This window comes from Macaca thibetana, chromosome 1 (assembly GCF_024542745.1).
Source record: "Macaca thibetana thibetana isolate TM-01 chromosome 1, ASM2454274v1, whole genome shotgun sequence".
Taxonomy (NCBI): domain Eukaryota; kingdom Metazoa; phylum Chordata; class Mammalia; order Primates; family Cercopithecidae; genus Macaca; species Macaca thibetana.
The window spans coordinates 150,338,880-150,364,928 of NC_065578.1; the positions used below are offsets into that span (position 1 = coordinate 150,338,880).

General features: G+C 40.6%; 1 protein-coding gene across 6 annotated transcripts; it reads right to left on the bottom strand.

Annotated features, from left to right (window-relative positions):
- Positions 1 to 15: 15 nt before the first annotated feature.
- TATDN3 (TatD DNase domain containing 3) lies at positions 16 to 26,044 on the bottom strand. 6 transcript variants are annotated; one of them, XM_050761871.1, is made up of 10 exons: positions 25,890 to 26,044; positions 22,983 to 23,015; positions 21,533 to 21,606; positions 20,920 to 21,004; positions 15,563 to 15,625; positions 13,916 to 14,025; positions 13,694 to 13,749; positions 10,654 to 10,766; positions 6,605 to 6,682; positions 16 to 1,642 (listed from the first exon to the last, which is right to left on the bottom strand). In XM_050761871.1, exons 1-10 carry the CDS (start codon positions 25,953 to 25,955, stop codon positions 1,499 to 1,501), a joined length of 822 nt encoding a protein of 273 aa, XP_050617828.1. In that variant the 5' UTR covers positions 25,956 to 26,044; the 3' UTR covers positions 16 to 1,498. The 6 variants fall into 6 exon arrangements, with proteins under 6 accessions (XP_050617828.1, XP_050617820.1, XP_050617858.1 ...); XM_050761863.1 differs by having other exon boundaries at positions 6,605 to 6,685; XM_050761901.1 differs by lacking the exon at positions 10,654 to 10,766 and having other exon boundaries at positions 6,605 to 6,685.
- Positions 26,045 to 26,049: the final 5 nt, after the last annotated feature.

Below are 26,049 nucleotides of genomic sequence, written 5' to 3' on the forward strand. Positions count from 1 at the left end.
ATCTATTTCATAAAATCACATTGATTTAGGAAGTTTATTTTTTTCTATGACAGGTACTTTTTCCAGCATTTGCTGCTTATATAATTTAACAAGATTAAATACCCAAATTTTGATATTGACTACACCTGTTAAAATTATATTTAAAAAAAATTGTAGTAAAATACACATAACATACAATTTATCATCTTAATTCTTTATAAGTGCACAGTTCAGTGGCATTAAATACCTTCACATTGATGTGCTACCATCACTACCATCTATCTACAGAACTGTTTTTACACCTGAGATTTTTAATTTTTTTGAGATTTTTATTTATTGACTTTTTTAGAGAGAGGTTCTCACTATGTTGCCCAGGCCTGACTCAAACTTGGGCTTAAAGGGTCCTTCCATCTCAGCCTCCTGAGTAGCTGGCACTACAGGCGAATGCCATTGTGCCTGGCTTACACTAACATTTTTAAACTTAAAAATACAAAATACTACTATTCACAGAGAAGTAAGAAACACTTTAAATAATGCCATTTACATTCTAAATATGTTGACAAAATTCGGACCACAACTTAAAATTGGTGTATTAACTAAACATTGGGCTTGGTATTTAGTAATGATTGTTTAAACCATTGGCCTTGTAAGTCAAAAATCTAAGATAAGTGTAAAAACCTTATGCATTTTTATCTTAAAGAGAAATAAGTCAAAGTACTAAAAGTTCAATTTTACAAACCTAGAAAAGAGATTTCTGATAGCAGAGAAAACCAGACATTCTCCTTTCACTGGCTAAATCCTATGGGAAGAAAATTAGGTGGTAAGATCACACTTTAGGCCGGCACATTGGCTCATACCTGTAATCCCAGCACTTTGGGAGGCCAAGGCAGGCGGATCACCTGAGGTCGGGAGTTCGAGACCAGCCTGACCAACATGGAGAAACCCTGTCTCTACTAAAAATACAAAATTAGCCAGGAGTGGTGGTGCATGCCTGTAATCCCAGCTACTTGGGAGGCTGAGGGAGGAGACTTGCTAGAACCCAGGAGGTAGAGGTTGAGGTGAGCCAAGATCGTGCCACTGCACTCCAGCCTGGGAAACAAGAGCGAAACTCCATCTAAAAAAAAAAAACAAACAAAAAACCATACTTTCGCCTACTCCATTCTCATCACAGGAGTGCTTATACTTTTCCTGTGGGAGCCACCCTTCCCATTCCCAGAAGCAATGGTTTCAGTTCAGATGCTGGTTCTATATAAAAGGGCAATGTAAGAAGTAGCAGTATTTTCCCAATATCCTGCTAGAACTCGGCTAATTGAAAAGCAGCACAAGGCTAGAATCAGAACCCAGGGTTTCAGGATCCAAGACCAGTTTTATTTCTAAGAGAAATATTTCTCTACAATTATAATCTTCTATAACCCTATAAAACAGCTTCTAATTAGTTCAGATTCTTCATCAGAACATTTCTATTTTTCAAATGCTGCCCCCTGCAGTTGATTAGATTTTGTAATGGATGGTTTTGAAGCTATTTCTGGAGCAAGTGTCGGAGCTTAGGAAACAGTTTTAATGCATTCTGTGTCGTCACTTCTATCACTTCTTCCACTGAGATCCCTTTCACCTGGGCGATATATTCTGCCGAAATAGAAACGTTCCAGGGCTCATTCCGTACCTGAAACAAGACAGCAGACACACCCTGTTAAACATGACACTGAAGGGAAGCAGATCCTTGGAGACTATAGATAAAACAGAAGAAAATGAGTTGGTAAAAACAACTGATGGGTTCCTTTTTTTTTTTTTTCCTTTTTAGATGGGGATGAGGGCTGGGAGGGAGGCATGGCTGCAATGTTGATTGTAAATCTACGCCGCTCCTGAAAAGAACCCTGAGGTATTAACAATTGAAGTCCCTAGCTCCTAGCACATGAAGAAGTCTGCAAACAGTGAACACTTGGTAACCTGCCTGACACATGGATTAACTGTCCTTTGGTTTGTTGCTTACGTGAATGCTTGTAAAATGTCACTGCTCTGCTGCTTGGCCGCCTACCTCACAGGCTACATGACAGTTTGATTCAAGAATTGCCAACATGTATTGGAAAGATGAAATAGATTATGTACTGGTGTTTCACTGATTCTAAGATGCATTTCCTCCCCTATTTTAACATCTCTGAAATTGATATAGTATATTTCATTTAGATTCAGTGGTATTTCATAGTATAACTGGCAGTGTTTTTTCTGTCTTAATGGTCATAAAACAATGGTAAACAATGGTGCCTCTACAATCAGTAGCATTTAGATTTGATGAAATAAATTATTATAGTTACTATCAATAAGCATCTACTCAGGATGATAATGTTCAGAGGAATAACATTACTGTTAAAAATTTAAAAAACCTACTTTGGTAATGTAGCCTAAAAAAAAAATTAAAAATGGGCACAAAGATTTATGTTAATCATGTTGTTTATAATACAATCTAGATGACCAATATCAAGTAAAATATGGTAAACTCACATACTGGAATATTATGCAGTTATTAAACATGATGAAGCAAAGTATGTTTATTAATATACACAGAGGTTCAGCCAGGTGCAGTGGCTTATACCTGTAATCTTAGCACTTAGAAAGGTTGAGGTGGGAGGATCACTTGAGCTCAGGAGTATGAGACCAGCCTGGGCAACATAGTGAGACCTTGTCTCTATTAAAAAAAATTAACAAAAAAATATATATACAGAGGTTTACCACATAAAGATCAGTTATAAAATAATATGTCCAAATTAATCCTGTTTTTATGAAATATATGTGCATACATAAATGAACATAAAAAAGTCTGAAAGAAGGCTGGGCGTGGTGGCTCACGCCTGTAATCCTAGCACTTTGGGAGGCCGAGGCGGGCAAATCATGAGGTCAGGAGTTAGAGACCAACCTGGCGTGGTGAACCCTGTCTCTACTAAAAATACAAAAAATTAGCTGGGCATAGTGGCAGGCACCTGTAATCTCAGCTACTTGGGAGACTGAGGCAGGCGAATCGCTTGAACCCGGGAGGCGGAGGTTGCAGTGAGACGAGATAGTGCCACTGCATTCCAGCCCAGGTGACAGAGTGAGACTATGTCAAAAAAAAAAAAAGTCTGAAAGAACACACAAACTTTAGTGTTTTCTGTAGATGAGGCATTGTTCTAAGCTTTTCACGGAATTTCCCATTTAATCCTCAAAATAACTCTGTGGTCCTATTATTAATAGTATCCCTATTTTCATAGATAAGAAGGAATCCCAAACAGCTAGTAAGTAGCCTGGCTGGGGTTTAAACCCAGGCAATCTGACTTCAGAGTTTATGGACTTAGCTACTATATTATAGTGGTAACCTTTGGGTGGTAGATGATTTATTTTCTTGTTTATGATTTTCTGTGTTTTCTAACTTTCTATAACAGACACATTTTACTTAACAAAAATAATATGCGGTTAAGAAATTCATTTATCAAAAAATATTTATTGAGTACAGGTTGAGTATCCCTTACCCAAAATGCTTGGAACCAGAAGGGTTTCAAATTTAGAATTTTAAAAATATTTGCATATGCATCTCAAGATATCTTGGGGATGTAGACCAATTCTGAACACAAATTCATTTCTCTCTCTCTCTCTTTTTTTTTTCTCTGTTGCCCAGACTGGAGGGCTGTGGTGCAATCTCAGTTCACTGCAACCTACGCCTCCTGGATTCAAGTAATTCTCCTGCCTCAGCCTTCCGAGTAGCTGGGATTACAGGCATGCACCACCACGCCCGGCTCATTTTGTATTTTTAGTGGAGACAGGGTTTCTCCATGTTGGTTAAGCTGGTCTCAAACTCGTGACCTCAGGTGATCTGCCCGCTTTGGCCTCCCAAAGTGCTGGGATTACAGGCATGAGTCACTGTGCCTGGGCTCATTTATGTTTCATATACACCTTACACACATCGCTTGAGAGTAACTTTATACAGTATTTTAAATTATTTTGTGCATGAAATAAAGTTTTGTTAAGTACTCATTTGTGGAATTTTCCACTTGTAGTGCAACACTGATGATGAAAAAGTTTTAGATTTTGGAGCATTTTGGATTTAGGATGTTCAGATTAGGGATGCTCTCAACTGGTACCTACTTTGCACAAGGCACTATGCCAAAAACTCACATTTTTTTGTCAAATCAACTAAATATAAATATAAAACTGACTTACAACGGCCATCAAAATTTATTCCTGTTTAGGAAGAATAATGCTAGGTCCTTTCCTTCCATTTTATACTAATCAAAGTGGCAATTTTGTACCATTCTGTCCTACACCAAAACAGGAAAAACTAGTGTGATCCTCTACTTTCCCATTCCTCTATATTTTACATTCTTTCTTTCTTTCTTTCTTTTTTTTGAGATGGAGTTTCACTCTTGTTGCCCAGGCTGGAGTGCAATGGTGTGATCTCGGCTCACGGCAACCTCTGCCTCCCTGATTCAAGCAATTCTCCTGCCTCAGACTCCTGAGTAGCTAGGATTATTGGTGTGCACCATGACGCCTGGCTCATTTTGTATTTTTATTGGAGACGGGGTTTCTCCATGTTGGTCAGGCTTGTCTCGAACTCCCGACCTCAGGTGATCCACCCGCCTCAGTCTCCCAAAGTGCTGGAATTACAGGTGTGAGCCACCACACCCAGCTTTACATTCTTATAATAGCTGATTTATAAAAATATGTAATTGACCAGCCTGGGTGGCTACTGGAGGTGGGGGCTGAGGTGGGAGGATCACTTGAGCCTAGAAGGTGGAGGCTGCAGTAAGCTATGATTGTGTCACTGTACTCCAGCCTATGCCACAGAGTGAGATCCTGTCTCAAAGAAAATAAAAATAAAGGTCAGGCACAGTGGCTCACGCCTATAATCCTAGCACTTTGGGAGGCCAGGATTCCTTGAGGCCAGGAGTCCAAGACCAGCCTGGGCAACATGGTAAAACCTCGTATCTACAAAAAATATAAAAATGGCCATGTGCAGTGGCTCATGCCTATAATCCCAGCACTTTGGGAGGCCAAGGCAGGCGGATCACTTGAGGTCAGAAATTCAAGAACAGCGTGACCAATGCAGTGAAACCCCATCTGGACTAAAAATACAAAAATCAGCCAGGTGTGGTGGCACAAGCCTGTAATCCCAGCTACTAGGGAGGCTGAGGCAAGAGAATTGCTTGAACCCGGAAGGCAGAGATTGCAGTGAGCTGAGATCGCGCCACTGCACACCAGCCTAGGCGACAGAGCAAGACTCTGTCTCAAAAACAAAAACAAAAAAAACCAAAAAACCCAAAAACAACTAGCCAGGCATTGTAGCACATGCCTGATGGAGAATCATCTGAACCCAGAGAGTCAAGGTTGCTGTGATCACACCACTGCACTATAGCTTGAGTGACAGAGTGAGACCCTGTCTCAAAAAACAAAACAAAAAAAATTATTGAACATCAATTAGTAAAACTCACACTGCAATCACATATAATCATAGTTTCTGAATAAACTGATAATAATTGCTACTGGTCCCAAACCTCTAAATTTTGAGTGCTAATTCTCTGAATTTGGCAGGCATAGAGACACAGATCTGATGGGTAGTCAGAGGCACTTATTAAACTGCACATTGGGAGGTCATTGTAATAGGTACTGCCTAAAGCAAATAAAGCATATACTGTGGCTTACTTTCAGAAAATTATAATTTAAAATAGTAGTAATATTAAAGAGAGTGAAATTTAAACTACGATTCTTTGTGGCTTACAATAACAAAAAGAGATACTAACAGCAAAGATCATAAATAAACCCATGACTGTATCAATACTTGTATTGAAAGAAATAGAACTTCATTATAACATGCTAACTAAAAGAGGAAAAATGAACATTCATTGAGTACCTACGGTATACCAGATACTGCTAGGCACTTTCACATACGTCATATAGTACTTACCATAATTTTTTTTTTTTGAGACGGAGTTTTGCTCTTGTTACCCAGGCTGGAGTGCAATGGCGCGATCTCGGCTCACTGCAACCTCCGCCTCCCGGGTTCAAGCAATTCTCCTGCCTCACCGTCCTGAGTAGGTGTGATTTCAGAGGCATGTGCCACCACACCCAGCTAATTTTTTTGTAGTTTTAGTAGAGACAGGGTTTCTCCATGTTGGTCAAGCTGGTCTCGAACTCCTGACCTCAGGTGATCCGCCTGCCTTGGCCTCTCAGGGTGCTGGGATTACAAGTATGAGCCACCGTGCCCAGCCCACCATAATATTTTAATGTATTTATTATTTTACCCACATTTTATAAATGAAAAAGCAGTTTCAGAGAGATTAAGTAGCTTGCCCAAAGTCAGCTAGTAGGTAGACAAGAGGATTTGAATTTGTCTTTCTGACTGCATACACTGTACTTTTTACTATACTGGTTTGACTCTTATTATTACATACATTAGGACATGCTCCATTATCAAATAATATTCTCTGGAGCACAACAGCTATATTTAGAAAGACCTGAAATAAACTTAATATAAGCCCTTAATCTAGCACTATATGAGGATTCCACTGTATTTACACTATAATGAGAAACATAGCTAAATTGAAAAGAGCTCAAATGAAAGATACAATCTAAATAATATAGAAATTAGAAAACTATTTACCTGTTTTTCTGGTCCTAGTGCAGGTGAATCTGTTTCTAAGCATATAGAGGTTAAAGGCAACTGTTTCACAAGTTTCTGCTTCTTAAAGAAAAAGCAGGTAAGTTTAAAACATGAGAAATAAAGAAAAAGAGCATTAAATTGACATGCTAACAATCCATTTTATTCTGCAAGAACTTAAAATTTATGCTTTAGGCTAGGCGCGGTGGCTCACGCCTGTAATCCCAGCACTTTGGGAGGCTGAGGCGGGTGGATCATGGGGTCAGGAGTTCAAGACCAGCCTGACCAACACGGTGAAACCCCGTCTCTACTAAAAATACAAAAATTGCCAGGTGTGGTGGCTCACGCCTGTAATCCCAGAACTTTGGGAGGCCAAGGCAGGCAGAACACAATGTCAGGAGTTCGAGACTAGCCTGGCCAACATAGTGAAACCCCATCTCTAATAAAAATACAAAAATTAGCCAGGCATGGTGGTGGGCGCCTATTAGTAATCCCAGCTACTCAGGAGGCTGAGGCAGAAGAATCACTTGAACCCAGGAGCAGAGGTTACAATGAGCCGAGATCATGCCACTGAACTCCAGACTGGGCAACAGAGCAAGACTCTGTCTCAAAAAAATAAACAAATAATAAAATATAAATACAAATACAAAAATTAGCCAGGCAAGGTTGCAGTGAGCCGAGATTGCACCACTGTACTCCAGACTGGGCAACAGAGTGAGACTCTGCCTCAAAAAAAAAATTATTTTTTACTATTCAATTGATAGGCCGGTTGTGGTAGCTCACATCTGTAATCCCAGTACTTTGGGAGGCTGAGCTGGGTGGATCACTGGAGACCAGGAGTTTAAGACCAGCCTGGGCAACATGATAAAACCCCATCTCTACTGAGAATACAAAAATTAAGCCAGGTGTGGTGGCTCATACCTATAATCCCATACTTTGGGATTTAAAAAAAAAAAAATTATTTTTTACTATTCAATTGATAGGCCGGTTGTGGTAGCTCACACCTGTAATCCCATACTTTGGGAGGCCAAGGCAGGCTGATCACTTGAGGTTGGGAGTTTGAGACCAGCCTGGCCAACATGGTGAAACACCATCTCTACTAAAAATACAAAAATTAGCTGGGCGTGGTGGCGGGTGCCTGTAATCCTAGCTACTTGGGAGGCTGAGGCAGAATCACTTGAACCCAGGAGGCAGAGGTTGCAGTGAGCTGAGATCACGCCACTGCACTGCAGCCTAACAAGAGTGGGAAAAAAAATTTTTAAATTAGCCAGGCATTGTGGTACATGCCTGTAATCCCAGTTACTCGGAAGGCTGAGGCAGGAGAATCGCTTGGACCTGGGAGGCGGAGATTGCAGTTAGCCAAGATCACATCACTGCACCCTAGCTTGGGCGACAGAGTGAGACTCTGCTTCAAAAAAACAATTCAATTGATAAATGCTAACTGGATGTTCTCATAATTCCACTACTAAAAGTTATGTTAAAATATAAACACTAATTCCTAGAAGTTATCCAAAGCTTCTAGGGAAATCAAAAAATAGTAACCACAGCAAAAATGAGGTATACCCAGCAAGCAGAAATCCAAACATCTGTTATCACATGCCAACATTGACAAGGAAGTGATTTCTGTTGTTTCTCCACCCTCATCACATTCAGTGTTTCTTTCTAACATCCACTTTAAGGCACTCAAAGCTTTATGTTTATAAATCTAAGGGTTTTGTTTGTTTTTGAGACAGAGTCTGGCTCTGTCACTCATGTTGGAGTGGAGTGGCACATTCTCAGCTCACTGGACCCTCCATCTCCTGGGCTGAAGCCATCCTCCCACCTCAGCCTCCTAAGTAGTTGGGACTACAGGCACACACCACCACACTTGGCTAATTTTTTTTTTTTTTTTTTTTTTTTTTTTTTTGAGACAAAGAGTCTCACTTTTCGCCCAGGCTGGAGTGCAGTGGGGTGATCTCAGCTCACTGCAAGCTCCGCCTCCCAGGTTCACGCCATTCTCCTGCCTCAGCGTCCCAAGTAGCTGGGACTACAGGTGCCTGCCACCATGTCCAGCTAATTTTTTGTATGGATGGTCTCAATCTCCTGACCTTGTGATCTGCCCACCTCCCACAGGGCTGGAATTACAGGTGTGAGCCACTGCGCCCAGCCTAGTTTTTTAAGTTTTAAAGCTGTAATTCACATACCATAATATTCACTCTTTAAAAGTATACAATTCAGTGTTTTTTGCTATATTCACAAAATTGTACAATCATCACCATTATCTAGTTCTGGAATATTTTCATCACCCCAAAAAGAAACCCCATACCCATTAGCTGTCACTCCCTATTATCCTTCTCCTCAAAATCCTGGAAACCACTAATCTATTTTGTGTCTACAGATCTGCCTCACCTGGACATTTCACTGAATGGAATAATACAAGATGTGGTTTTTTATCTGGTCGCTTTCTCTTAGTATAGTGTTTTCAAGGTTCATCCATGCTGTAGCATGATTCAGTACTTCATTTCTTTTCATGACTTTATTCCTCTTCATTCCTTTTTATGACTTGATATTCCACTGTGTGGATATAGCACGTTTTATTCATCCATTCATCAGCTGACAGACATCTAGGTTGTTTCTACTTGTTGGCTACTATGAATAATGCTGCTATAAACATTTATATACAAGTTTCTGTGTGGACATATGTTTTAATCTCTTTTGGGTAACTACCTAGGGGTGGAATTGCTGGGTCACATGGTAATTTTATTACGTTTCTAAGGAACTGCCAAACTTAGTGGCATAAAGTGGTATCTCTCACTGTACCTTTGATTTCTATTTCCATAATGGCTAATGAGGTTGAGCATCTTTTTATGAGCTTATTGGCCACTTGCATGTTTTCTTTAGAGACATATCTAATTTAAATAATTTGCACATATTTTAATCAGGTTATGTCTTTTTATTGAGTTGTAATGGTGCTTTATATATTCCAGATACTAGACCCTTATCAGATACATGGTTTGAAAAGATTTTTTATCTTTCTAAGGGTTGTATTTTCACTTTTGTGATAATGTACTTTGAATTATAAAAGTCTTAAATTTTTTATTGTGAAAATTTTAAATTTTGATTATGTCCAATAAATTTTTTTCTTTGGTTACAATTTTAATGACCTATCTAAGACGCCACAGCCTAATCAAGGAGTCACACAAATGAAGGCCTGTTTTCCTCTAGGAATTTTTACTTTTTTTTTTTTTTTTTTTTTTTTTGAGACGGAGTCTTGCTCTGTCACCCAGGCTGGAGTGCAGTGGCCGGATCTCAGTCTTGCTCTGTCACCCAGGCTGGAGTGCAGTGGCCGGATCTCAGCTCACTGCAAGCTCCGCCTCCCGGGTTTACGCCGTTCTCCTGCCTCAGCCTCCCGAGTAGCTGGGACTACAGGCGCCCGCCACCTCGCCCGGCTAGTTTTTTTGTATTTTTTAGTAGAGACGGGGTTTCACCGTGTTAGCCGGGATCGTCTCTCGATCTCCTGGCCTCGTGATCCGCCCGTCTCAGCCTCCCAAAGTGCTGGGATTACAGGCTTGAGCCACCGCGCCCGGCCACTTTTTTTTTTTTTGGGGGGATGGAGTTTTGCTCTTGTTGACTAGGCTGAAGTGCAATGGCTTGATCTCGGCTCACTGCAACCTCCATCTCCTGGTTCAAGTGATTCTCCTGCCTCACCCTCCCGAGTAGCTGGGATTACAACCACATGCCAGCACGCCCAGCTAATTTTTGTATTTTTAGCAGAGACAGGGTTTCACCATGTTGGTCAGGCTGGTCTCAAACTCCTGGCCTCAGGTGATCCACCCGCTTCAGCCTTCCAAAGTGCTGGGATTACAAGCGTGAGCCCCTGTGCCTGGCCTTATTTTGGTTTTATATTTAAGTCTTTGATTAATTTCTGAGTTCATTTTTATATATATGTAAGGTAGAGACCTAAGATTAATTTTTGTAAAGTAACTAGAATAGTATCATAAGTATGTAATAAAAGTTCATGCTTTAAATTTTATTTCATAAAGTGTTAGATGAGTTTCAATGACAAAATTTACCTGTCCACTTCTTATGATAGAAGGGGGAATTGAGAAGAAGTACCCAGCTCTTACTCCTTCCATGGCTACAGATGGCCGACCATCAAATGCATGCAGTAGTACCTTGTCAGCACCTTTCAAAAATGAAAGATAAGGCAGAATTCCATTTTATTTCCCATTAATCCAATTAAATAACAGAAGTCTGAAATTTTAAGTAAATGTTGGTCACTAGGATATAAACAAGAGGTTTTATAACTTCTAAAGGGTGGATAAATGTACAGTGTTCAAAGAGTAGAATAAAAATACAGTAAATTTTAAGCCAGGCACAGTGGCTCACACTTGTAATCCCAGAACTTTGGGAGGCCAAGGCAGGCAGATCACTTGAGCCCAGGAGTTCGAAACCAGCCTGGCCAACATAGTGAAACCCTGTCTCTACAAAAATACAAAATTTACCTGGGCATGGTAGTGCAGGCCTATAGTCCCAGCTGCTCAGGAAGCTAAGGTGGGAGGATCACCTGAGCCTGAGATGTCGAGGCTGCAGTGAACTGCGATCACACCATTGCACTCTAAGCTAGGCATTGGAGTGAGACTCTGTTTCAAAAAATAAACTAATACAAATATATATAGGCCGGGCGTGGTGGCTCACATCTGTAATCCCAGCACTTTGGGAGGCCGAGGTGGGCGGATCACCTGAGGTCAGGAGTTCAAGATAAGCCTGACTAGCATGGTGAAACCCCATCTCTACTAAAAATACAAAAAAATTAACTGGGAGTAGTGGTGGGAACCTGTAATCCCAGCTACTTGGGAGGCTGAGGCAGGAGAATCACTTGAACCCGGGAGGCAGAGGTTGCAGTGGGCCGAGACTGCACCACTGCACTCTAGCCTGGGCAATTCAGCGAGACTCCATCTCAAAAAAATATAGAGATAGATAGATAGATAGATAGATAGATAGATAGATAGATAGATAGACAGACAGACAGACAGAGAGAGAGAAAATTCTTAATCTTCAGAATAAAATTGAAATATTCAATAATGTTGGCCAGGCACAGTGGCTCATGTCTGTAATCCCAGCACTTTGGGAGGCTGAGGTAGGAGGATCTCTTGAGCTCAGGAGTTTGAGACCAGCCTGGGCAACATGGTGAAACCCAGTTTCTACTAAAAATATACACACAAAAAATTAGCAGGGTGTGGTGGTGTGTGCCCATAGTCCCAACTAGTTGTGGGGCTGAAGTGGGAAGATCTCTTGAGCCCGGGAGGTAGAGGTTGCAGTGAGCAGAGATTGCCCTACTGCAATTCAGCCTGGGCAACAGAGTGAGACCCAGTCTCAAAAAAAAAAAAAAAAAAAAAAAAGGAGAAATATTCAATTTTAAAGACAAATATAAATTTCCTGCACCATCAGATCTTTTCTAGAAGTCTGTGAGCTGTCTAATTGTTTCTCACAGGAGGTTTTTAGGCAGTCAAATGGATTATCTTAACAAAAATGCTAGTGAAAGAAGAAATGGGGAACTAAGTGACACAAATTCCATAGAGTGGGCTTCATAAAACTATCCCCAGTTCTGAAAGGGTAGCTGCTCAGCCTGCATAAAAATCATGCTTTCAGTGACTTTAGAACTATTCATCACTGATTCCTAGTTGCAGGCAATTACATTTACTTTATTATTTGACAGAGTTTTTTCAAATGGTATGAATGACCATTAGAGAGTTATGACCATAAGTAAGTTATGAAACCAACTTAGTAGGTCACAACCAATAATGAGTGCTTAGATGTATATATGTGTGTGTATGTAGCACACACACATACCTATACATACACATATATGGATTGCTTGTTAAACTTTTGTTAGCTTTCTTTATGTGAATATGAGTCTCAAAATAAACTATATTTCTTACTGTAGATGGCACCTTTAAAATATTGAAAAATAATGCTATAAGATGTAAATTTACTTTAGGAACAAACCAAAAAGACTGTGTTTATATATGATGGCCAAAATCTGTATTTCTGCATTTCTGTAAATTCTGCATTTCTGAAGCAGCAGCTGGAAAACATACAAAACAGTGACCCAATGTGATTGCTGTGTGATAGCCCTTCTTTTTTTAACCTTTTCCTCATTAATCAGCTGACTGAGCTGATTAAGAAACTGGAGCTGCTGGCCGGGCATAGTGGCTCATGCCTGTAATCCCAGCACTTTGGGAGGCCGAGGTGGGTAGATCACCTGAGGTCAGGAGTTCAAGACCAGCCTGGCCAACATCATGAAACCCTATCTCTACTAAAAATACAAAAATTAGCTGGGTGTGGTGGCGCACACCTGTACTGCTAGCTACTTGGGAGGCTGAAGCAGAATAGCTCGAACATAGGAGGTGGAGGTTTCAGTGAGTCAAGATTGTGCCATTGCTTTCCAGCCTGGGGAACAGAGCAAGACTGTGTCTCAAAAAATAAAATAGGCTGGGTACGGTGGCTCACTCTTGTAATCCCAGCACTTTGGCAGGCTGAGGCAGGTGGATCACTTGAGGTCAGGAGTTCAAGATCAGCCTGGCCAACATGGCGAAACCCTAGATCTACTAAACATACAAAAATTAGCTGGGTGTGATAGTGGGTGCCTATAATCTCAGCTACATGGGAGGTTGAGGCAGGAGAATTGCTTGAACCCAGGAGGCAGAGGTTGCAGTGAGCCGAGATTGCACCACTGCATTGCAGCCTGGGTGACAGAGTGAGACTCTGTCTCAAAAAATAAACAAATAAATAAATAAATAAAAGAAACTGGAGCTGCTAATTTTGCTTTGCTTTGTTTTTTATGAAGGTGCTAATTTTTAAATTCAGTGACATAAATTGTTTTATTCAACTTTTCATTTAATCTGTCTGGGCCTGGGAAATATGATAATTACACTGAAAACCGTGTAAACAATAGCCTGACCTGCAACATCATCTTAGATGATTTTTTCACCCCCCTTCTTGTCCCTGCCCTTCAAGAAATCAGATTAAAACATGGCTTGCTTTGTGAGAACATAAACTGGAATTGTCAAACTTGAACATTAGGCCTATTTTTCTCAGGAAATGAAATACCTTGCTCTTGTAAAAGGTTGATGGTAGGTCTTCCAGCAGAGCGTGAGTGCACATTTCTGTTTAACGACAACAACATGTCTTTTAAGTACCACCCTGAAAGTAGTGTTTTTGATCTACTAAAGTAGTTCAGAGAAAGATAAATGTAGAGTTCCATTTCAGGAGAACTCTGATCATTATTTAATTTGCTCTATAGCTATTAACATAAAAAAATAATTAACTTACACAGGCAAATTTAGTCTTTTGGCTAATTGGATCTGTCTGATTAGGACTTGTCTTTGCTCTTCCTTCTGTTCATCAGTGCCAGCAAATCTAGGGGAGAAATCTAGTCCAACCTAGAGCAGAAAAATAAAAGATATTACATATTTAGGTTTAAGGAACCTCAAAAGAGATCTTTGGATTGACGCTATCCAATAGAAATATAATGTGAGGCAGAAAAGCAAGCCACATAAAAATATTAATTCTAGTAGCCACATTAAAAATATTCACAAAAACAGGTGAAATTAGTCTTAAGATACTTTAACCCAATATATCCCAAATATTATTATTTTAAACATGTAGCCAATATAAAATATTGAGTTATTTTATATTCCTTTGTTTTGTTTTGTTTTGTTTTGTTGAGATGGAGTCTGGCTCTGTCACCCAGGCTGGAGTGCAGTGGCGCAATCTTGGCTCACTGCAACCTCTGCCTTCCAGGTTCAAGCGATTCTCTTGCCTCAGCCTCCTGAGTAGCTGGGATTACAGGTGCCCGCCACCACGCCCAGCTAATTTTTGTGTTTTTAGTAGAGACAAGGTTTTACCATGTTGGTCAGGCTGGTCTCAAATTCCTGACCTCAAGTGATCAGTCCGCCTTGGCTTCCCAAAGTGCTGGGATTACAGGCATGCCCAGTCTTTTTTTTTTCCTTTTTGGTACTAAAACTTTGAAATACACAGTGTATTTTACACTTATAGCACATCTCAATTCAGAGCAGTCACATTTCAAATGCTCAGGAGCTGTTAAGTGGCCACTATATTGGATGGCACAGACTACAGATGACTCCTTCTCCTGGGACTATTTTGGCATGCATTCTATAATCTATATTTTGAATTTAAGTGTTATTCTTATCTTTTGTCTTTAATTAAAAATGGAATTTATTACCAAGTAATAAAAATATTTCACAATTGGCCAGGCATGGTGGCTCATGCCTGTAATCCCAGCACTTTGGCAGGCCAAGGTGGGTGGATTACTTGAGGCCAGGTGTCCAAGACCAGCCTGGCCAACATGGTGAAACCCCATCTCTACTAAAAATACAAACAAATTAGCTGGGTTGGTGGTGCATGCCTGTAATCCCAGCTAGTAAGGAGGCTGAGGCAGGAGAACCACTTGAACCTGGGAAGTGGAGGTTGCAGTGAGCCGGGATTGTGCCACTGCACTCAAGCTGGGATTGCACCACTGTACTCCAGGCTAGGTGACAGAGCAAGGTTCTGTCTCAAAAAAAAAATCACAATTATAAATATTTAAATAAAAAATTCTTTAATTACAAACTCTAGCCCATTTAAAGTGTGTTTCTAAATTACTTATGAAGAATTATAGATACTATATTAACTCACCAGAGCAAGGACCCATATTTAAGCACAAGAAAAGAAAGCAAAGTATTTAGAAGTGCTATTATTTTTCTCCAATTAAGGTAGGTCTATGGCAAGGCTTTTGATTGTTTCATCCCCAAGCTTTCTTGCTTATTAAAGAAGTATCAACAAATTATTATTTGGCTAAGTGGGGTGAACACAATTATACAAGTCAGTTATAATCACCAATACTGAACTAAAAATTATTTTCATATATCATATAGAAGTCTGAATTAGAAGTCGTTTGATCAGCTAGTGGGTATTTACCTCTCCAATTGCCAACAACCGATCCTTATAATTCTCGATAATGGGCAAAGCTACATCCAAATCCTGGGAGAAGAAAAGTAAAATTGTTAAAATGGAAGAAGGGAACTGCTATTTCACAAGCTCCTATTATGTGCTAGGTGCTACACTATCCTGGTGCTTTACATACATTTAATCCATTTAAGCAGTCAACGAACTAGCAATAGTAATCCTTCTATAATGGTGAGTACCTCTACCTGTAAATTTGAGTAGAAACATATCCCATACCCATTCAGGTTACAAGAATATGACTTTTTATGAAGAGCACCACTTAAACATTGCCTTCTGTTTAGGGGGTATTTCCTGACATTTAGGAGGCATTTGGACATTCTGAAATCACTAAGAAAGAGAGAGGCAAACCACCAGGGAGTCATCTTTGCATGTGAGCTTTGCGACTGCATTGTGTTCTCCCCTTAGAATTCGTCTGGTTGGTGAGTTTATAATAATAATCCCATACTTTCTTTGCACTGTTTTCACCGATTTCATTTGTCTTTAGTCCTGCTTTGACTACTTGTCCTAAATGCCCAGCAATATAAACAATGAGTATCTCATATATGTTTGTTAAATATTGAAGTAGCTGTGCACCATTAGTTTCAATGATATTACCTTTTCCACTGAGGATAATTTGCCCCGTGAGGGTTCCCTTCTTAGGTAGGGAAAACAAATATATGGAAAATTGCTTCTAGATACCTTTTAGACTATATTGCACATTTTAGTTTCAGGATCTATAGATTGCAAAGTATTTCTCCTGAGGATAATCAGAACAAGACAGAATTAAGAAAAGGAAGGTAAAGCAGATGATAGAGGAACAGGAGTAGATTTTATCACTATGAGAGAGAACAAAGATGAAGGAGGATAAGTTAAGGCCTTGAAATATATTCTAGTAGACTTGAAATACATTCTAGTAGACTTGAAGAAGAATTAACATTGTCATGAAAAATGATGGGTATATGACCCTAGATGTCAGAAAAGCTATTTGACAACAAGCTGAGTAGGTTAAACAGTTCTAGGTAAAGCTTTTTCCATATCACACATCCAAACTACTCTATGTCTCTGAGATCTCAGAGGGACTGGAGAAGTAGGAGAAATCACCCAGGAAATGTCTAACACTTAGAAAGCCTGAGTCACAGAAATTACATGCTTGGAGGAAGATCAGATGAAGAAAAAACCATGCCTCTTGGAATATGTATTATCTATGAAAAAGCAAAACAGATTTATAGTGAGACTATTCAAACTCTTAATAAAATAGATTTGGAAGCTTTCAGCAAGTCAAGAATGATAAATAAAAATTAATAGTAGAATGTAATTCATCTTACTTAATATGTACAAATGCATTTGCGTGTGTGGTCTTTGTCATTTCATTTTAGTAGGTGTAAACATATTTATAAGGCTATTTATAGGTCTATTTCTGCCCTCAGTTCTATCCCCACTCCCTTCAGAAGGTCTTAAGTTCCTTAACAGCTAATGGTTCTATTATACTTTTGTGTTTTTGTTTTTTTTTAAAGATAGGGTCTCAGCTTGTGACTCAGGCTGGAGTGTGCAGTGGTGCGATCATAGCTCACTGCAGCCTTGATCTCCTGGGCTCAAATGATTCTCCTACCTCAGCCTCCTGAGTAGCTGGGACTACAGGCATGTGCCACCATGCCTGGCTAATATTTTAAATTTTTGTGTAGAGATGGGGTCTCGCTATGTTGCCTAGGCTGGTCTCCAACTCCTGGCCTCAAGCAGTCTTCTCACCTCAGCCTCCCAAAGTGTTGGGATTACAGGAGTCAGCCATAGCACCCCACCCTATTACAGTTTTTGTACAAAAATATTATATACCCCTATACTTTATGATTGGGCATAATACTACTATATAATTATTTATCATTTACAAATGAGGAAATTCAGACTTGGTGAAGGTAAGTAATGTGCCACAGATCACAGAAGTCCGTAGGCCAGGTCCCTCTGACTTCAAAGCTCATGCATGCTGTTTCCACCATGCTGCTGAAGGAAGAATGGAAGAAGGGACAAAAAAGGGAATGAATGAAAGAAGGAAGGAGGGCAAAAGGGATCAAAGCAAAGAGATTTATTCAGAATGATTTTAAATAATTACAATAGATTTTTTTATTATAGAAAATGTTTACTCTTCAGAACCTTTAGAACAGGGATCAGGTGTTTAACAGAAATTAGTGAAGTGGAACAAGTAGAAACAGTAGCTAACTAGAGAGCGAATACCCTGCATGGAGGGGCAGCAGAATGCCACCAGTGAATTGTGGTTCACCACAGTTCATTGTGGTTCATCCCCAGTGCCTAAACTGTGCCTGGTAATAATATTTATTGCAAGAATTAATTAATTCAGGAATATGTTAAAAGGATTTGTGTGATGCTAGGCAATTCATCTTATAAAACAAGTTAATTTGATGAATACTTACTACATACCTAGCTTTGTACCACATATTTTAGAAGCCTGTAAACGTGCAAAGAGGCATACTTCCTGTTTTAAAGGGGTTTATAATCTAATTAGCAGGAGAAAACTAAACTGCAGTATGGACTACAAGTGCAACTGGAATAAAACAGGGCTAACTCTGCTCATCTCTAGTCTATTCCAGAGGATTATCACAACATTTGATGGGTTCATATCTGCTTTGATAATCAAGAATTACCTATCGGCTGGGCATGGTGGCTCACACCTGTAATCTCAGCCCTTTGGGAAGCCAAGGCAGGTGGATCACTTGAGGCCAGGAGTTCAAGACCAGCCTGGCCAACATGGCAAAACCCCATCTCTACTAAAAATACAAAAAATTAGCCAGGTGTAGTGGTACATGCCTGTAATCCCAGCTACTCAGGAGGCTGAGGCATGAGAATCACTTGAACCAGGGAGGCAAAGGCTGCAGTGAACCGAGATGGCGCCACTGTACTCCAGCCTGGGTGACAGAGCAAGACTCTATCTCAGAAAGAAAAAAAAAAAAAGAAGTACCTATCATACTGTTGGCATATTAATTGCTTTGGTAAGTTAAGCAGTCCAATCAATTCTACATTAACGCCAAATATATGCCAAACCCAGGCATTTCTGTACCTCCAATGCTAGTACTCTGGTCTAATCCACCATCATTTGTAGCCTTCTAACTTTTTCCCCTTTTCCCCTTTTCATTTTTTGCCCTCTTCAAAACTTACTCTTCATACCAAAGCTAAGGGGATCTTTTTTTTTTCTTCACTAAACTCATTTTACTGCCAGGGCCGAGGGGATCTTTTTAAAACATAAATTACATCTTGGTACTTCTCACATTAAACCCTCCACTGCATGTAAACTAAAATCCAACAAGGTCCTGTATGAGATCTCTGCCCATCCCTCTTACCACTGTCACTTCCTCTCTTCCTCTAGCCATATCAGCCCTCTTTCTGTTTCTTGACTACACTGAGCTTATTCCTACCTTAGGACCTTTGTGCTTTGCTGTTTCCTTTGCATATAACACCCTGATCCTCTCTCTGCATGGCCAATTCCTTTGTAACATTCAGGTTGCAGCTCAATTGTCACTACCAGAGTCCTTCCTTGATGACATCATCTAACAACCAGCATCCACAACACCTACTACATAAACTTGTTTTACTGTCTTCAAAGCACTTAGTGCTATCAAAAGTTTTCCTGTTGATGTAATTGTTGACTGTCTGTCTGCACCATCTAGAATCTAGCTTCCATGAGAGGGATCTTACTCATTATTGGGTCTGCAGTGCTGACAGCAGTGCTTGGCATGTAGCAGGTGCTCAGTACACACTGGTTGACTACCTAACTAAATGAATGTCTATTAGTATAAATCCCCACATAAATGAAAGAAGCGCTGCCTTGCTATGATTCCACATTTGTAGAATTATGACTATCTGGCAAGGTAGCTAATTTTATTATATTTAACAATTCAGGATAGCTCCAGGATAAACATTTTTACCTGAAATGAATGAATTTTATTTTGTTTATTTCTATTTTATTTTTTTTGAGAGATGGAGTCTCACCATGTTGCCCAGGCTGGTCTTGAACTCCTGAGCTCAAGTGATCCTCCTACCTCGGTCTCTCAAAGTGTTAGGATTACAGGCATGAGCCATCACGCCCGGTCATGAATTTTATTTTGAAATAAGTAGAGCTACCTAAGGTATCTTAATATAGGAACAGAGATACATTATTATTATTATTATTATTTTTTGTTTTTTGAGATAGAGTCTCACTCTGTTGCCCAGGCTAGAGTGCAGTGGAGCAATCTCGGCTTACTACAATCTCCGCCTCCTGGGTTCAAGTGATTCTCCCACCTTAGTCTCCTGAGTAGCTGGGACTACAGGTGCATGCCACCACACCTGGCTAATTTTTTGTATTTTTAGTAGAGACAAGGTGTCACCATGTTAGCCAGGATGGTCTCAATCTCCTGACCTCGTGATCCACCCACCTCAGCCTCCCAAAGTGCTGGGATTACAGGCATGAGCCACTGCATCCGGCCTACATGATTATTTTTTAAATGGCACTATATCTCAATTTATTCATAGGTAACAAAAAGTCATTACTTCTTTGAAATGGTGCTATCAAGCCCATTATGCAATAAAGCACTCATGAAACTGTGGATCTTCCTGATGCTGAGTCAGGAGACAAGTGTGAAATATAAGACATACCGACTATTGTGAGTCAGTGAGACCGTGCGGGTAGGATGTTTTTAGAGCGGGTACAAAATCAGTGCAATTTAATAGCTGGAGAGCAATCCTGTAACAATGGTTCTATGTTCAAAGATAATATTACTTACTTGAACTCATCTGTTCCCTAATAGTATATAGCACCTCTGAATTTGTATCTTTCTTTTTCTAGATATTCTATCACTTTTTTTTGCCAAAGCAACATGACTACAGTACCAAAAAAAGTGAAAAAAGTTACACATATTTCTAACAGATCATCACAATTACTATCATTTCTGTGTTTTCTCTCCAGTCTTTTCCTTATGAATATATGCTTATGTAGATGTCACTCATAGTGAATACGCTATTTGGTATCCTGCTTTTCTCCCTATATTATACAGTAAGCATTTTCCATGTGCTATATACACTTTATAATCCTCATTTTCTATAAATGCATTACATTTAACACTCTACGACTTAACTAATGATTCCTTTATTTCTGAACCTCTAGGCTGTTTCTACTTTTTCTCTATTACGAATAATGTTGCAACAAATATCTTCGTTAAAGAAGGTAGTGCTTCCTTCTTTTGGATTATTTCCTGAGAATATAAATTAGAAAGAGGAGGATTACTGAGTCAAATAATTCTTTTGTTTGTTTGTTTTTAATGGTTCCTGTTTTGTATGACTGTTACCTTTAGTGTGACACTTCTTTGGTCTTCTGGTGAAAGTCCTTGAACTGGATGAACACCCAAGCATGGTAGGACAAACCCATTATACCTAAAAATGTAGAACCAATTGAGAAAGCAAGAACAGTAGACTAGTATATTACAATGTATTCTAAAGAATAAGTAGAGGCCGGGCATGGTGGCTCATGTCTGTAATTCCAGCACTTTGGGAGGCTGAGCCAGGTGGATCACTTAAGGCCAGGAGTTTGAGACCAGCCTGGCCAACATGGTGAAATCCTGTCTCTACAAAAAATATAAAAATTATCCAGGCCTGGTGGTACATGCCTTAGTCCCAGCTACTTGGGAGGCTGAAGCAGAGAATTGCTTGAAACCAGGTGGCAGAGGTTGCAGTAAGCCGACATTGCGCCACTGCACTCCAGCTTGGGTGACACAGCAAGACTCCATCTCTCAAAAAAAAAAAAAAAAAAAAGAATGAGTAGAAAATAATCTCTTTTCAGGGCTATGCTAAAATGCTTTTTCCTCTTTATTCTCATTAAAAATGGATCTTTGATATTATAAACTGGATGTCATAACTGTGTTCTTATTAGCAACCCTTTAAAATCCTAATTAAAAGTAGCACCTTTCTGAAAGTTGCATAATCTTTTCAAATTCTCCTGAATGTTCAGCAACTGCCACAAGGGCCACAACATTGGCCTGAAAAAAAAAAAAGAATAGAGTTCCAAACAATATACATTTAATATATCAAAATTTAAAGTTTTCTCTGCATTTTAGTTATCCTTGTTCACCCATGCTTCATCAATACAATCAGAAGGGCTATCATTGAGTATTTACTATGTTTCGAGCCCTATGTTCAGTCAATATAAATATTGCCTCATTTAATTTACAGAAACCTGTAAAGTAGGCTGTAGTCTACTGTATAGATCAGGAGACAGAGTTCTGGATGTCAAATAACTTGCTCAGGGTCATCAGGTCTATATATGTCCAAAGCCCACATTCCTAATTAAGTGCCACAGTGAAAGTTACCTGTATGTAAAAATGCACTACAACCATTTCTAGCTGTATTATTTTCTGAGATGGTCACAGAATGCTAGTTACAGTGAATTTCATAAACACTTCCAAAAAAAAATACTTTTTCTAAGCAAATCAAAACATTTCAGAAAACTTTCATAATATAACCCAGATCTCCAGAATCATGTGAATTTAAAAACTGAAAGATGGACCAATTTGTTCCATAGCGCTGTTGAGCATGGTAGCTATAGGAACATGTTTTGAATTCAGACTAACTCGTCTCCATCACTTCACTAGCATATGTCTTTGGACCAGTTACTAATCCCTAGACCTTAGATTCCTCATCTATAAAAATGGGGAATGGTTGGCTACAAATTAGTAATTTCCTCAGAAGGTTGCTGTGAAACATTGAATGAGGTAAAGTCGAGAAAGGCCTTAGTTCTGTGTCTGGCATGTAGCAAACACTTAATAAATGCTACTTAGGCTGGGAGCAGTGCCGCATGCCTATAATTCTAGCATTTTGGGAGCCCAAGGTGGGTAGATTGCTTGAGCTCAGGAGTTTGACACCAGCCTGGGCAACATAGTTAGACCTTGTCTCTATTTTAATTATAAATAATAAACACTGGCTGGTTGCAGTGGGTCACGCCTGTAATCCCAGCACTTTGGGAGGTCGAGGTGGGCAGATCACCTGAGGTCAGGAGTTCGAGATCAGCCTGACCAACATGGTGAAACCCTGTCTCTACTAAAATACAAAAATTAGCTGAGTGCAGTGACACGTGCCTGTAGTCCCAGCTACTCAGGAGGCTGAGGCAGGAGAATCACTTGAACCTGGGAGGTGGAGGTTGCAGTGAGCTGAGATCGCGCCACTGCACTCCAGCCTGGGTGACAGAGCGAGACTCCATCTCAATAAATAAATAAATAAATAAATAAAAATAAAAAATGCTACTTACTATAAACTACTGAAACAACATCAAGGTAGTATATCTAAATTTCAAGCTGTTTTTGCTTGAAATGATAGTTAAAATAAAAAACCAAAAGAGCAATTACAAATATTGACTTACCTTCTTGGCTTTCTCCAACACATCATCCAAATCCTAAAACAAGCATAAGAAATCACCATTATTTTAGATACTAAGCAACTAATCTTGGACTGTATATGTCAATGCAGTTGGGGCATCACAAAGAATGACAATGATAGCAACGAATGGAGTAGTGGAAAGCAAAGAGCCTACACTGACCCACCTCCTGTTTACTCCTACTCTCAGTAAAGTCTGGCTTCTGTTCCCACCACTAAAACAGAAGCCTCTATTGTCAAATATACAGGGTATTTATCTGTCCTCATCTTACTCTACTCCTCAGTAGCATTTAGAATCTCTCATTTGCTTACTCCTTCCTTCTTGAAATGGTTTCCACTCTTTGCTTCTGCAATACCACTCTCTCATTGGTGGCTACTTTTCAGTCTCCTTGACTGGCTCCCCTTCCTCTTTCCGGATTCTAGAACCTCTGCTCCTCTTTCTGCACGTGCCTTGAGTGATCTCACTTCCTCTCATGGTTTTAATATCATCATTATGCTGAGTTCCCAGTTTGTTTGTTTTTTTTTTTTTCTTCCGAGATGAAGTTTCATCTTGTCTCCCAACTGCAGTGCAATGGTGCGATCTCGGCTCATTGCAACCTCTGCCACCCAGGTTCAAGTGATTCTCCTGCTTCAGCCTCCAGAGTAGCTGGGATTACAAGCGACCGCCACCACACCCAGCTAATTTTTGTATTTTTAGTAGAGATGGTGTATCACCATGTTGGCCAAGCTGGTCTTGAACTCATGACCTCAGGTGATCCACCACCTCGGCCACCCAAAGTGCTGGGGCTACAGGTGTGAGCCACCACACCCAGCCTGAGTCCCTAGTTTTTATCTTTAGCTTATAATTCTCTCCTGAACCTATGACTCACATTAAAAAATTATGACATCTCCATTTGCATGGGATTAGGTTTCCCAATATGCCCCAAACATAAATCTTCATTTTCTCTTCACAAACCTATTCCTTCTGCTGACCTCCCCACCTCCACTTCAGACCTTGGTCTTCCCTTTTCTCAGTAAACCAGCACCACCATCTTCCCTATAGCACAAGCTAATAATCTGAGTCATCCTTGATTCCTCCCTTTCCCTTGCTATCCACATTCAATTCTTCAGTACTTATTGTGGATTCTCTCTCTAAAATGTATCTTGAATCCATGTATTTATCTCAAACTCACCTGCTACCATCATAGTACCAACAGCCAACATCTCTTGCCTATATACTGCAAAAGCCTCCTAACTAGTCTTATAGCTTCCACTCTTCTCCATCCATTTGCCATACAGCAGCAAAATGGTGTTAAAATTGATAGCATCATGCTTATCCATTTTTGTGTAATCTCAGGACTTTGGGAGGTCAAGGAGGGTTGATCACTTGAGGCCAGGAGTTCAAGACCAGCCTGGACAACATGACGAAACCCTGTCTCTATTAAAAATACAAAAAATACAAATTAGCCAGGCGTGGTGGCGCACATCCATGATCCCAGCTACTTGGGAGGCTGAGACAGGAGAATTGCTTGAGCCCAGGAGGCAGAGATTGCAACGACCTGAGATCGTGCTATTGCACTTCAGCCTGGGGGACACAGGCAGACTCAATCTAAAAAATAAAAATAAATAAAAAATTTAAAAAGCCCTTTAATGAATCCACATTGTGCTTCAAATGCAATCCAAATTCCTTACTGACCCACCTCATCTATCCCCTGCAAACCTCCCCAGTTTTGTTTCATGCCTTTCTCTTTCTAGCTCATCAAGCTCCACTCAGCTTTTTGGCAACTGAAATGTGCCAAATTCTAGCTTGTCTGGGGGCCTGCAACCTGTTTCCCTAACTAGCATACACTCAGCCCCTTGCTTGGGTGGCTCCTTGTCTTCTCAGCCTTAAGTGTCAGCTCCTGGGAGGATTTCCCCCTGAAATAAAACCCCCCTTACTCCTCTATTGTTAGTCTCTAGTTTCCCATGTAATGGGTAAAACAGTTTGTAACTGATTTTATGTGTGTATTATTATTTTAATTGAGGCAGGCTCTCACCACATTGCCTAGGCTGGTCTCAAACTCCCGGGCTCAAGCGATCCACCCGCTTCGGCCTCTCATAGTGCTAGGATTACAAGTGAGAGCAACCACACCCGGCCATGTATTTTTTTTGTTTGCCTCTCTCCTCCATTTGTGAAATTTTTCCCCCTTCCCCTTCCCCTTCCCCCTTCCCCCTTTTTCTTTCTTTCTTTTGAGACAGGGTCTCATTGTTACCCAGGCTGGAGTGCAGAGGCGTGATCTCAGCTCACTGCAACCTCCACCTCCTGGGCTCAAGCGATTTTCCCACCTCAGCCTCCCGAGTAGCTGGGACCACAGGCAAGCGCCACCATCCCCAGCTAATTTCTGTTTGTTTTTTTTTTTTCCTGTAGAGACTGAGGTGTCAACATGTTGCCCAGGCTGGTCACGATCTCCTAGACTCAGGAGATGCGCCGCGCCCCGCTTGGCCTCCCAAAGTGCTGGGATTACAGGCGTGAGCCCGCGCCCGACCTCTCCCGGATTTGAACGCGTTTCGAGGACCGCTTCCCACGAAAAGTGGCATCTCAGCCAGGAGGTGACATGCCCGAGAGAAAAAACAGGCCAGCCAAGGGCAGGTGGGAGAACGATTTCAGGAACTCAGAAGAGCAAACAAAAGCCTTGTGGAAATAGCTTACCGCGACTGAATCACAAAAAAAAAAAAAAAAAAAAAAAAAAAAAAAAAATCGGTATGTCTGAGGTTAAATAGGGAATAGGGAAATGAGGGGCAGGTCATATGGCCATAAACAAGGGTCTGGGCGGGGGATATGGGGTTTCATCCCAAGGGAGGAGAGCAAAGATAACACGAGGGGAAAGGACGGGGGCATCCCCGCTCCCTCGGGCCCCGTATCGCCCTCACATACGCGGTCAAAGTCCGGGGCGGAGATGTGGCAGTGACAGTCCACCAACCCTACGCGCGCCGCTCCCATTGCGCCCCCGCGGCCGCGGCCTTAGACGCGCCTGCAGAGCCGGAGCCGGAACGTTTCAGCTGCAGCGTCCTGAGTTTCCAGCCGGATGCATGCT

Coding starts and splice junctions, on each gene's coding strand:
- TATDN3 (XM_050761863.1), bottom strand. CDS start 25,955: ATGGGAGCGGCGCGCGTAGGGTTGGTGGACTGTCACTGCCACATCTCC. Junction 14,026..15,562: donor GGTTGTTGGCAATTGGAGAG/GTAAATACCCAC, acceptor TTTCTGCTCTAG/GTTGGACTAGATTTCTCCCC. Junction 13,750..13,915: donor AAAAGACTAAATTTGCCTGT/GTAAGTTAATTA, acceptor GTCGTTAAACAG/AAATGTGCACTCACGCTCTG.